The sequence below is a fragment of the Mesitornis unicolor genome, unplaced genomic scaffold, assembly GCF_000695765.1.
Source record: "Mesitornis unicolor isolate BGI_N332 unplaced genomic scaffold, ASM69576v1 scaffold20118, whole genome shotgun sequence".
Classification (NCBI taxonomy): Eukaryota; Metazoa; Chordata; class Aves; order Mesitornithiformes; family Mesitornithidae; genus Mesitornis; species Mesitornis unicolor.
In genome coordinates this window covers 24,363-38,159 of record NW_010201461.1, presented here as the reverse complement: position 1 = coordinate 38,159, position 13,797 = coordinate 24,363, and the positions used below count along the sequence as shown (strand labels likewise).

General features: G+C 39.7%; 1 protein-coding gene across 1 annotated transcript; it reads left to right on the top strand.

The window, feature by feature from the left end:
• Positions 1-3,801: 3,801 nt before the first annotated feature.
• LOC104533401 (von Willebrand factor D and EGF domain-containing protein-like) lies at positions 3,802-9,280 on the top strand (the record flags this gene model as incomplete). The annotated part of the gene is made up of 4 exons (XM_010190105.1): positions 3,802-3,897; positions 6,965-7,069; positions 7,477-7,572; positions 9,171-9,280. Coding segments are annotated over 4 exons (407 nt in total), but the record flags the coding sequence as incomplete, so codon positions are not given.
• Between the last annotated feature and the right edge of the window lie 4,517 nt (positions 9,281-13,797).

Genomic DNA, 13,797 nt, shown 5'->3' with positions numbered 1-13,797 from the left:
AAAGATGAGAAGCGCCGCAGGTGGGGCCACGCCCGGTCCCAGGCCGCCCGGAAAGCCCGGCAGCGGGGTGCTCCGCCGTGCAGCGCCTGCCCGTGGCTGTGGGGCTGGACCTGGTAGCACTTGGGGACGCGTCTTGGCCTATACAAGGGTTGGTACAAGTACACTTCCCCCTGGAAAGATGCAGGAAGCTCGGGTCTGCGTGTGGTGTGAGGCAGCGGTGGCGGTTAGGTGCTGTGGAGGGTGCAGGTAAAGTGGGGTGGAAGCAAAGGGGTAGGGACACCCAGTTTCTGGTGAGGCGAGGCAGCAAACTGACAGAGCAACAACCACGGGCCAGCTCCTTTGAGAAGACACTCAGGTAGGGGAGCAGACCCAGCCATCAGACATGGCCGTCTTGTCAGTAGGTGCGTTTCACCATTTGAACATTGGGTGAATGTCCACTTGCTGGACAGATGTCTGCGTTGGCTCCCTTTGGTCATTTTCTCTGTGCAGGTCAAAATACTTGCCTGAGTAAGGAATGGTGCTTTTAGAAGCTTGGCAGCTTTCTGAGCCTGGCCTACAGAATCATTTGTACATCCCATTTCCATGATGGGAGGTGTAAAGCCAGGGTGACTGAAGTCTTCCTGTTGGTTTCCCAGGGAAGACAAAGCATTTTTGAAAATGTCTCCCAATATGTAAAGTAAACACTGGTAAGAAGTGTTTCAGTTTAAACCCTGTTTAATGTAACATGCCCAATTTATAGTTCCTTTCTTCAAAAGCTTAACTACAGAGCATTATGCCTAATCATTGCTAAATAGCGCTCCATATCAAGAGAAATTCTTTTGCCTTACATCTTGTCCTCTGTGAAGAGATAATCTAATTTGTACAGTATTTGCTTTAGTTCTCAATGCCCTTGATCTAAAACATGATTTTTTTTTTTTAAACTCTGAAATGAGTTGCTGAAAATTTAATTCAGCACTGTAATCATTCATGGACCGTTGGTTTTTTTTAGAAGCTCAGGCTAGCAGGTGCTGACAAATGGTGTATAACTAATGTGCTGCATATTAAGGATGAATAACTGTGCAGTATGCACTGTTCCAAACAACTGTTGGAGCCTAGAGATTTTTGGGTTTGGAGAAGATGTGAAAGATTGTCAGAGATGTAGATCTGTTTTTGAACTAGAGAGGTGAACTGTCTGGTGTTGTTAAGGAAACCACTGAATGCTTGCTGTGATAAGGTCATCAGTGCAGAAAAAAATGAAGTTTCATCCCTTGTTCTGTCAAGAAAACTCACAGAGATAAGTTAATGTTTTTCCTCCTCCCCTCACCAAAAACATACAAATGATGGGTGAGACATGTCTGTCTGACTATGGGGAGGTATGTTTTTCAGTTTTGCATTGTGCTTTTTACTTCAAGTCTTATGTTCTTGAGATAGTGGGCTAAAAAAAGTATTTGTGATGCCTTTTCTGGCTATTGAGATGGTTCAGAGGGGAAGGAGAAAAATCTGTTCTGTAATTAACGAAAGGTGAAGTGAATTTCATAACCATTAAAGGCAGTCTGGAAAAAGTTATATTTGCTCTTGTTTAAGTAGGTGATCTTCAAACTTGTTTGAATTTGTGGTTAAAAGTTGAATGGATCCAATTATATACAGAGATACTATGTTCAGTATGGATTTTGGAATACCCTAGCCTGTGGGATTGCAAAACATGGATATAACAGAACGAAAAAGTTGGGCAAGACTTTTTCTAGGGCGTTTTATTTTCTAGTTGGGTGGGTTGCTTAGAAAAGAGGTTTTCCTGTTTAGCTTTGTTGCTCAAAGTGGGATCGCAATGACACATGAGTCAAGCGTAGAGTAGATCTGGTGGACTCAACCTTAATACATGTGAGCAATCCTAAGAGGTCTCTGAACACAGATATATTGTAAAATAATTCACGATGCTTTCAGCTTAACCCTTATTATTCTGGTGAGGCCACTGGTAGCACGTTGTGCTGGGAAGTTGCAGGTCAGATCCCCCCCATTAACTGGAGATACAGTCTTGCTTATTCCTAAAAGTCAAGGAGGAGTTGCAGATGTTTTGGCAAAGGGTAGAACAAGCACAAGGAAAAGTGGTACAGTTTGGAGGTGGTGGATTTTAGGACAATGTTTAGTTCTTTCACACAGCCCCTGCCCTTTGTTGAAATCCCTGCTTGATAAAAGATATGTGCCTGATAAAGAGGCTGTCTTCATCTTTCTCCTGCAGATGTATGTTTTGCCTGGGGAAGTATGTAGCTGTCCAAATGGTAAGGGTTAGCAGCTGAGAACAGTGGAATAGGACCACAGTACTGCATAATGTGTGCAGCTCACCTTTTGGGATCTCATTGCTATTCTCTTGTTTTGTTTGTTGGTTTTCTTCTTTCTGTTTCATGCCAGTGCTTCCCACTTGCCATGCTTCCTTTGTGCAAGTGGTATCAAATTTAAGTGTTAGATCTTCACAGCAGGGCTGCTCTCCGACTCTGTGTATGTGACTTCACAGTGACATCCAGATACCACTGCCATATTAGTACCTTTCAGCATAAATAGGTAAACTTTATAAAAACATGTGAAATAACATAATAATAGAGTTGTTCTTAAATTGAGAGTTCTTGCGTGGTATTTCCAATGAACTGAAAGCATCTGGTAAAAGAGTTACGCAGAGCTGAGGGCTGAATGGTTCTTTCATACGTGTCTGTGTCCTTTATTTGCATGCAAATACTCGTTCTGCAGATACTGGGAAAAATTCTCTATTCTTCAGTTGGATTGCTTGGGAGTGCAGTAAGGGTAAAATCAGTGTGGTGTTACTCACTGCTCGCCTTTTCCCTTTTCTTCCCTCTGTTTCAGACTTCTCACTTATCCAGGAAAAGCATAAAGCAATGTGATGTAGAGAAATCATCTCATGCCTGCAGTTAATTCAGATGAGACTCGCTGGAGCACACGGGTTTCTAAAATCTGTGTGTGAATAAACAAATGTTTTCTCAGGCACCAGAGCTGATTCAGGAGTGATTTATGAGTAGCGAGGAGAGCTATATGATAAGTAATTTGTTTTCAGTCTGACTGGATTTACCCAGAATTTTGCAAAATGAAGATTTTTATTTGCGCTTTATCCAACCTGCCCAAGTTGTCATCAATGGAAAGGTTGCAGAATCTATGACAATCATATATGTTTTTCTCCCAACAGATAATTACATTTATGAAAAAAGTTACATTTCTCTCAGGTGATTTTATAAACAAAAAGTACATTTCAGAAAGGTCTCTGGGGCAGAAAAAGAGGGTGGAGGAGAAGGTGCTGACTTACGTTTGGAGACATTTTAGAGAAGAGATATGAGGAAATAAGCATGTAGTTTTGTAAGGGAGGTGTGTAGGAATCCAGTAAGTGAAGTCTGATATTTCATCTTAAGATTCAGAAGATTCCCCTGAAGTTGCAGCATTTTTTATTAAATCTTTTCTTCTTATCACCTCTTTTCTCACCTGTCATTTCTTGACTTCAGTTATCAAAATCTTCTTTGGCAGCCCAACTGTGTTCCTTTGATTCCTTTTTAATGTGACTCTTTCTTCTGCCTCTTCTATCTAGGGTCCAAAGACTTCCTTAGTTTTGAGTGTTTAAAAGCTTAAAATAGTGGAAGGCTCTCTGTGCAGGAAAACTATTTCACCTGATTGGCAATGTAGGATGGCAGGACAAATGTGTCTTAGGAAATGTGAAGACAAAGTGCATGCTCAGAAACTAAAATAATGCAAATTTCTTATGGACTTAAGAAGTAAATTTGGTAAGCTTTACCAGTATTTATCCAAACTTTGTTGTCCATCTTACAGCAACGTGTTATCCAAAATGCAAAAATGGTGGGGAGTGCCTCAGACCTGGAAAATGCAGATGTCCACCTGGCTATGGGGGTAGATACTGTCATAAAGGTGAGTAAGAACCAAACAAGCAATAATTTGGAAAGACAAGGATTTTGAAAACAGACAAAATTAATTTGGGACTCCTCAAGTCCAGGATCTAATGCACTTTGAAATAATGACCTTAATTCCTTAGACTTCTGACTTTGCTGTGAAAAAAAGATGTGGCCTAGAGGATCTGCATGTTTGCAGGAGAGTGGGGTGGAGTATATGTACTGAAATGTGTTGTGAGAATCCGAGATAATTTTTTCCTTTGGAAAATACCTTGTTTATGTGTTATGTAAATATTCTGTTTAGCTTTATAACAGACTTTAAATAATTTAATGAGATTATTTGTATTGATAGATACATATTTCTGCGTTAGGTGGTTGAAACTTTTATGTAGTATCTGCAAAATGGTAATATTGAGTACAAGTTGCTGAAGATATGTGTGGCAATGTATTGTTGATAGATAATGGGAGACGACAGATGAGAAGAAGCAAAGACCAATTTTTATGCTTTTATGAAGCTTATTGAATATATGCATTAATTGGAAAAGGCAATCCAAGAAAACATTGTTATGATGGTAATTTGAGTTCTTGAATAAAAGGGGAAGCAAACTTGAAATCATTTGAGGGGAAAATGATACAGTAGGCAAGATACCCCTAGAGAGTGAAGGAAAGGAGAGCATTGTTTTCCTTTCAGAGGAAGAGCCTCAGCCTGGCACTTAAAACATTTCTAGGAGCTCTTTTTGAAAAGATGCTGATAAATTACTTGGGCAGTCATCACTGTGCTGAGAACTTAATAAGCATTCTGTCTGACTGTGGTTACAGCAGCTAGCAACACATCACAGGATTCTGTATTTATGCTTGATGTTTATTCTGCGGGCATTTTCTTTCTTTCTTCCAAATGTGAAAAAGCTACAAGAATTCACTTGGAGTATAACCTAATTGGTACTTGGGGAGGGAAGTTGGCTAGCTTCTGCAGTTCTCTGAGGTGGTGGTGTTAGGTGGTCTGGGTTTGTTTTTGTTTTATTTTTAAATAAAGCTGTATTTGGTATTTTATGAAGAAAGCATGACCTGAGCATGCCTGACTGATGGTAACATCTGTCTAAGTTTGTAGAAGCTTAAACTGTACCTCTAGGATGTTAACCAGACTGAATGGGAATTCAACTGCCAGTGATAACAATTTGATATCAAAATTGTTAACATTGTAGAGGAATTAAAAATATGAGGAAGTGTCTTCTAACGAGGATTTTTATAACACAGTACTGTTGTGTAATGCATTGGGAAATAACCATTTTGAGTAGACATAACAGTGTTGACAGTAATGAGCTACACTGGAGCATGGTCAGCTTCATTTTCCAGCAAAAGGATTTTTTTTTTTATTATTTCCTAAAAGCTGACTGAAGGTGTAGGTTTGTGGGGTCTTGACAGGGACCCCATAGGAAAGAGGAGCTTGACATTTTCAGAAAAGCCTTAATCAGAAGCAAGGTGAGAAGCAATACTTAAATAGAAAAAGCAGAGTGAAGATTCAGTTTATGTTAATACTACAGTCTAGGCTTGGAGTTGTATCTGGTTAAAAGTCCTACTTGTATTTGTTACCGTATTATCCCTGTAAGGCAGAGCACATGGTTGTGCTCACCATTAAGTACTGTGGTATATGGAGCCTGGAAGTATGAACTTGGAGCGTGGTGCGATGTGCTATTATTACAGGATCACACAGAATCACAGAATGGCTGAGGTTGAGAGGGATCACTGGAGGTCATCTTGTCCACCCCCCCTGCTTTAGGGCCAGTTGCCAAGGACCCTGTCCAGACAGTTTTTTGAATATCTCCAAGGATGGAGACTTCACAAGTTTCCAGGGAAACCTGTGCCAGTGCTTGGTCTCCCTCACTGTGAAGGCATGCTGACTATTCCTGATGATTTTCTTGTCCTTAATGTGCCTGGAAAGGGTTTCCAGGATCAGCTGCTCCTTAACCATACCAGGGATTGAGGTCAGGCTGACCATCCTGTTGTTCTCTTGGTACTCCTTGTCCTGCTTGAAGACTGGAGTGGTATTTGCCTTCCTTGAGTCTTCAGGTACTTCTCCTAGTCACCATGATCAACCAAATACAACCAATATTAAATATATTAACTTATACTGTGTGACAAAGTAATATGCAAACAGGCTTTGAAGAGCTTTTCTAGCTGTGCTGGAGTTGACTTGCATGTCCTTGCGCATTCAGCATTTGTGCCAAAAATCCATTAGCTGAAATCATGCTCAAAACCTGTGGTTGAACAGAGATTTGGACCTTTTTCCTGCCAAGTATCAAGGAGACATCCCAACTGTCCATCATTGTAATGAAGCATAGTTTTTTCTCTTCAGTACAGTGAAGCTGGTGTATACAGTTACATTAGTGCTTGTGAAAGGATGTATTTACTTGTACAGAACAGTGATTATGCCAGATTTCAAAGATGGTGCACACTACAGATGATACCAATCATATGCCTGGCATAAATAATACTTCATTAATGAGGTCTTCAGGGCTCAATGAGGAGGCTGACTTAGAGAGTTGGCCTTTTGAAAGGGACCACTCAACTTGGCTATAGTCACAGGTTCATTTGTCAAAGTACTGTCCCCTTCCCCCTCTTGTTATGTGTAGGTCCTGTCAGGTAAGGAAATACGTGACTCCTTGACCACATTACTGGTGTACAAGCTGTGATTTGGCAAGATGGATAGAAATGTGCATGTCAGTAGTTACTGTGGTATAGCTGATGAGCAGTGGTGTAGCTGATGAACATTTGGCTCACAGCTGGGGAGAGTAAAAGCTGTGCCATAGTGATAATCGTGTGTTTTTGGTGGTATTCTCAGGCTAAATGCTCAACAAGCTTTTAAGCATATGCTTAATTTTAACTGCACTTTGAATTGGCATTTGCAGACATGATTCTGTCACCCTCACTCACTCCATATAGAACTGTGCTTTGCACTGAATAGTTGAAATTTTAGTGTTTGCAGATGTGATAAAGCAAGTAGTTGATGGTAGTCCAGCTGTTTAAAGATAATTATTTGAAGTCCTGTGCAGCTTCTGAAATGCACTGCGTATGCTATTCTTTCGCAGTAAGCTGTGAAGGAGGTTGTCGAAATGGTGGGGAATGCATCTCTGTCAATGGAGTTGTGAAGTGCCTTTGTGCCTCTGGCTGGACAGGATCAAGATGCCAAGAAGGTAGGTATCTACATTCATGAAAATATCTACACTGATTACAATTACAACTGCAGTAACGAAAGCATTTTAAAAGTATTAAGAGGCTAGTAACTACAGAAATATCATTGCATTACAACGGAAATAAAGACCTACATTATTGGTACATACTCAGATAAAATAGAGTCAAATTATTTTGCACTGAAGTGTACATTTTTTAACATTGAACCAAAATACTTAACACAGCACGTATTTTTTTTTTCATTTCCATGGTCCTGGAAGTGCCTTTATGTTACACCAGTTGAGTATCTGGCCTGGAAGAAAATGTGTTTTGCCATTTTGATTTGTATCATCCTGAATCTTTCATTCTGTCAGGATTCTTTTATATCAGTTTTATAAATCCTGCTGACTTACCCATTCTTTTCTTCTAGCAATTTGTCCTCAAGGTTGTCGCAATAATGGAGCTTGTGTGGCTCCTGGGATTTGTAGCTGTCCAGCTGGATGGGTCGGTGGAGCATGTCACTTAGGTAAATGACTTCTGACATTTTTCGTTTACCCTTTTCTGTACCTGTTTGATTTACCAATATAGTGTTCAAATCTTCAATGCCTAACCAAGCTGCTAGGAAAGTACCTTGGAATAGTAAATGAGAGCTGCTTCTGCACGCTGGGGATCTTACAAGTATGCATAAGGAGTAGTTGGCTTTTCAATTTGGTCAGAAAGGCAGAACTTTTCCACTTTAAGTAAATTCAGCTTCAGATTTTGGTTGTCACCAAATTCATTACCGGGTATGCCTTGTCAGTATTTCTGAAATATTTCCTATAAACCGAGACCCCAGTATAAAGAACTGAAAATGGCCATTACAGAAACACTGTCATTACTGATGTGGGTTAGAGGCTTCGTTAAATTTTATGGACATGGAAAATTGAAACTTGCTTCTCGCTTTGAGGCCAAGTTCGCAGAATCAACTCCAGGTGCTCTTAAAAGAGTAAGAGGAAGCTGGCTGTAATCAGGATTAGTACTGACTGACACTGTTGCTGAGCAGCCACTTGCATTTTCCGTAATTTTGATTCACAAAAACAGATGATGATTGTAAAACCTTTAGTCTACCCTTCTCTGGAAGGGCCTTGTATGCTCATAATAGCACTGCCCTGATATTAAATGCAATAATACTGAAAAAAAAAGGAAAAGGTTTTTTGTTTGCTCTCTGGGAGATAGAGAGAAAGCTCATTTAAACATCGCTTTTGAACTGGATATTGTGTGTGTAAGGTATCCAGAATAAGTCCTTTGCATTTGAAACTTTTGTGTGGCTGTGGGAATCCAATCAGATAGCATTGGTTCTTCTGCAATATACACAGTCAAGCAAACATTAACAAATTATACTTTAATGTTCCCATTTGACCAGCAAAATGCTTATCCTTTGTATTCATGAGTATGTCAAGATAGAGGATGATATTAAAAGGTAAGTATGGGTGATGCAAAGAACTTGACAAATGCTCCATTCCCTGCACCAGCACTAATGGCAGAAGTGTTCATGTTCTTCATGTCAAAATAATCACTGTTCCCAAGCTAACTAGATCTGCATCCAGTTTGACTTCTGTTAGTGTAGATGCTCATAAGCAAATTGCAGCCCCTGGCTTGTTAGCTGAACTGACGTGTAGTTGGGGGACAACCAAAGCAGTGCCCGCTCAGTCCTCCTCTGCCCTTCCTGTGGTGGAGCAGAAGGGTAGAGTGTGAGCAACAGCTGGTATGTGGCAACTGAATCCTCATGGATGTGGAACCAAGAGCTGGCCTGAAGAATTTTCAGCATGAATTTTTATTATTCCCTTTCTTTCATGAAGGCATCAATCTCAAAAGTAGTCCGTGCCTTAAAGAACAACAGAAATGATAGTACTTAAAAAGGGGAATAAAGCATGAATAAGACTAGATGTACTGTGGCTGTATTCCAGTGAAGGCTGCAATGCCATAAATTGAGAAGCATTGCTTTTCAGTTCCTCCATTATGCTTTTATTTATACTGTCCCAGTGCAGTCACCAGGGAACAATTCTGCTAGCACAGGAAGACAAAGAAGAAAAATGATCCTGTGTTGTGCTGAGGACGTACTATGTATCTGCTGTCTCATTTCAGCTGTATGTAAACTGCCTTGTCAACATGGCGGAAAATGCATAGCTCCAAACGTGTGCAGATGCCGACTGCCGTACTCTGGTCTGCAGTGTACAAAGAAAAGGAAGGAATGAAGCAACATAAGCAAAGATAAGCTGCATTACGGAGATGAAGTCTGCAGCAGTGGGAGACCTTAAAACAAACATGGTAACTAATTGATTTCAGATAGCTTTTTGTCTTCAGTGTACTAAGTAAATGCTTTTCTATGTGAAAGGAAAGTATTGTTGATTGTAACAAAGCTGTTATAAGTATCCAAGTGTGTGTAGTGGGTTCTGAACTCATTTTTTCTTTGTAAGCAGAGGTATTATGTCTTGGTTAAAACAGCTGACATTGAAATAAAATTTACTCTTCAAATAAAGTACTTCAGAACAGATCGATGCTTCTCTTTTTGATTTTCTCCCCTTTGACTGGAATTATCATGTTATAATAATGATATGTTTTTAAAAAGCACATGAAACAAAACATCCTTAATTCAGATTGTCAGAAGTAGATGTTAGTTCAAGTATAATTTACCTTCAGTAAGATTACACAGTTGCAAGAGGAAACTTGCAGAGTTTGCATCTTTCTGGAACATCAGCAAACTGCAAAGCATCTTATTAAAATCCTGGTTATCGCTTTATGTATGCTTCCTGCCCCTCCCCCCCAATCAGATTTGGATCTTGATCAGTTAAGCAGTATTAAAAAAAACCCAAAGCACAGTACTTGTTTAGGCAGTTCCACTGTTACTTTCTGAAAGCTTAACCCTAAAAGAGTCCTTATCTTGATTACTTCTACAGTCATATTATCTGATCATCTCTGACTACAGTTATTTCCTTTCCTTATCCCAGTAAGGTAGGGAAGTGCCTTTATCTCATAGAATCACAGAATGGTTTGGTTTGGAAGGGACCAACTTCCATCTCTCTTCTGGAGCTGTAGGCATTGATGAGTCATTCCTATTCAAGATTGTGTTGTTACAGGAGCAATATAATGGGAGACTACAGACAGGCAATGAGGAAAAGCCATGTCTGTCACAAGTCACTTGTGTGGAGGATGCTAAGGTTGGTTTTCTGGGCGTGTTCCAGTTTGGCCTTATTTAGGTTTTGCAGCCTTTTGAATGGGCTGCAGATGGGACTGGGACTCCTGCATTCATAGTTTCAGGTCTCATTTGTGCCTTTTCTTGAATGCTACAGTTGAGGAAGGTTTTGCCAAAACATGGACGTTCAATCAGTCAAATTTCTGAATGATGACCAAATCAGGTTTTTTTGGGAGACAGATTGATTTTTATTGTCTTCTAGGTAAAACTGGAATTTTTGGTGGGAGAATTTTAAGCATGAGTTACTTTAATCTATTTGCCTTTGCATTATTTTATTCCATTTGCCCTCTGCCCTTGCTTTGGAGGCTGCTGCACTTGGTTCAGATGAAACCTGCTAAGGACATGCGTTGTGCGGGCTTTGGTGCTGGGCCAGGGGATAGAGTAAGAAGTGTATATTTTTTGTGTTGCTTTTGCTGTGATACACTGGGTATTTCAGACATGCTGGTGGAAAACGTGTTTTTCATGCATGGAACAAGATTATTTCACCAGTGGTTCCAGAGTAGGCTTTATGATGATGAAATTCTCTGTGTCAGTTCACTACAAGAATCATACCATAATTTAGAAATTCAGGAGTTAAGTTGGATACCTGCAATGACTCAACTGGTTGCAGGGAAGTGAATGGAAAAAATATTAATTTCCTCAGACCCAAGATTTCAGAGTACATAAGCAGAAGTATGTAGATGCCAAGAGGCATCATATCTCAGTATTGTTCCTGAAAAGACTGACTTCTACTAATAAAGCCAAAAGTGACAAAAATGGTGATTAGAAGCCAAAAGAGAGTTTAGCATCGTTAGGAGCATGAGACCAGGAGCAGTCAGTGCAAGAGAGCTGTAATTGGTGTTTCCGAGCAGGCCAGGATAAATGCTTATTTAAATAGTTGCCTGTTTAGAAATGACTGAAGGAAGCAGTAATTTGATGGCACACAGGCTGATGGCATACTTCAGAAATACTGCTTGAATGTAGCACCATCTGCTGGCTACAGGGTGGTTTTTGTTTATTTTTGTTTTATTTAAAGACGTCATTTAAATCTCTGCAATATTTTAAACGAATTTAAAAGTGAATTTTCTAGTAGTTATTTTAAACTAGAACAGCCTCAGAATGTATTATTAATGACCATCTAGGTCTGCAAATTATTATTTCCACAGTTCCTCATATATTTTCTAAAAGAGCTGTCAGTATCCGTTGTCTTTTGTTTCGCACTCACTGAAGGATTGACCATACTAGTTACAGCATGTAATTTTTGGAGCTAGATGTGTCTTCCTGTGAGAAGCTAGTGGTGCATGCAGCTCAAAGGTCAACAAAAAGGACACAGAACAGGTTATCTCCCTTATTTAATAGCGCTAACTGTAACTACTTATACAGATACTCCGATTTTCACCAAAAACAACTGGAAAATTGTAGGGGTAGTGCACTGGTCGCGTTTTTTGATATTTGTCTTTTCAGAGCATATGTGGAAAGGTGAGAAGTGTTTGCTCTTTTTAATTTACCTGCATGCACATTTTTTGTATTTTCTACTGTAAGTAGTTGTGGCAAGAATGGTGTTACTTGGTTTATCTGTAAAATAACTTTTACTGGCTAAACTGAGCTGTGGGTGGAGGTTGGGTAAAATGACCTGATGTGGGGCCCACTTTTTTGTTTGATGGTTTAGTTTTGTTTTAATGACAGTCAACATGGATACAAATGTAGGAAACTGAGTCCTTGCTGAGATCTGTGGTATCTTCTGTGATACAAGTCCTTCCTTCAGAAAACATTCATTATGTTGCGTTTTAAAAATATTTTCTAGATTATGGGCAAAAGCCAAACTGCATTTGGAGGTATTTCTGCTGGCCTGCAGAGCAACATTAGTGCAACCAGATAACAAATGGATGATGTACATAGGTACCTACCTCCCAGCACTGTGGGATATTCAAAGAAATAATGCAAGAAAAGTCAGTGGAGATACCTGTGTTCTGTCTACTGTGCTGAGAATCACTGTGAAATCTTCACTTTGGCACAAGTTGCCCTTTGTTCTGTCAGACTGGAACCATGGCAACTCCTCCATGTGCAACCTTTCTCCCGCCTTCCAAATCTCCAAACTCTTTTGGGCCTAATTTCAGGCTCCATTGTGCAATTTTAGAACAATTTTGTTAACCGGTGTACATAAGCCCTCAGTATGTTTCTGGCCTGAGCAATTCTACTGCATTGGTGCAATATGCTTTCCAATTAGAGTGAATTCTGTCTCATGTGTATGATGGACAATCTAGTAACAAAATAATTTCAACTGATCACATCATTACTGGGCAGTTTTGAAGTAGCTTGCTTTCTGCATGTACTAGTATTTTTTCTGCATTATGTGCTTGCTGGAAAACGACTGTAGCAGAATTCTGGCTGTGCTTTTGCTTGCACTTGGAAAATGTAAAAGCAAGCATTTCTGCCTTTAGAACCTGTGAAAATACATGGTAAATACTACAAGTTATGATTAAAAATCCCCCTTTATTTAGCCTGAAGCCCTAGAAAGGCACATACATACATTGATTCAGTTTTGTGAATGGAGGGTTGCACAAACTCATTAAGCAAAGTACTATTAACAATGTTCCTGGCAGATGTTCTCTCTCTTTAGCGCACCTCCTCTGTTACTGACACATGGAATGGGGTTATTAAAATATGAGATCATGTGATATTGGTGTGTTTGTATTTTAAAAACACTTTCAGAACCTTGTCTATTCAAAGCATTGTCCTGAGGCATCAGTGCCAATAGCTACTCAGGTTTTGCCCATGGAGATCTTTGTGAGCAAGGAGACAGTTCAAGTGGAGTAGGTTTTAAATAATACAGCTGTTCCCAGCAGATCAGCCACTTGGATGCTTGAATGAAAGAAACTATGGAAACACTGAGACTTAAAATGCAAGTGGGAAATTGAAAATATTATTAAATACACCAGTCAGGCACTTGGAAATCCATCAGGTACCATTCTCAAATTACATTGAGCTCTCAAAATGCCAGCTTACTTCACAAAATGGTTTAAAAGGACTATCAAAAGGTGAGGATAAATGTAGGCACAGATCTGCTAACAGCTATCATTTGGCAATCGGCAGCCCACAGTGGCAGTAAATGGCAAAATGAGCTGTTTTCTCCCCATTCAGAATTAGTGTATGTAAATCGAATAGTGCTCAGGAGAACAGGAACTCATGATGTTTATCTTTGTTTAAAAAAAAACCAAAACAGTAAACTTCAATGGCTTTGCTAAAGAGATGCTTGTATCTATTGCCCATTGGTTGTGGCAGGAACTGAAATGTCTTTGGTAGCTCTCGGGGAAGAATATAGTGGTCCTCTGTGGGAAACTTGAGAAAAACTGGAACTTTATTTGTTCAAAACCTATCTAGCAGCTGGTAGGTGCTAACAGTTCTTTGGAGCAAGAGGTAATGGAAAGAACTCCTCTATGATGTTTTTACAAATACATCAATATTGGTGTATATGGATGGCATGGTGTACAGCAAATTACACCTCTTATTAGTTCCTATTTTAAGATTCAGCATGGCTAA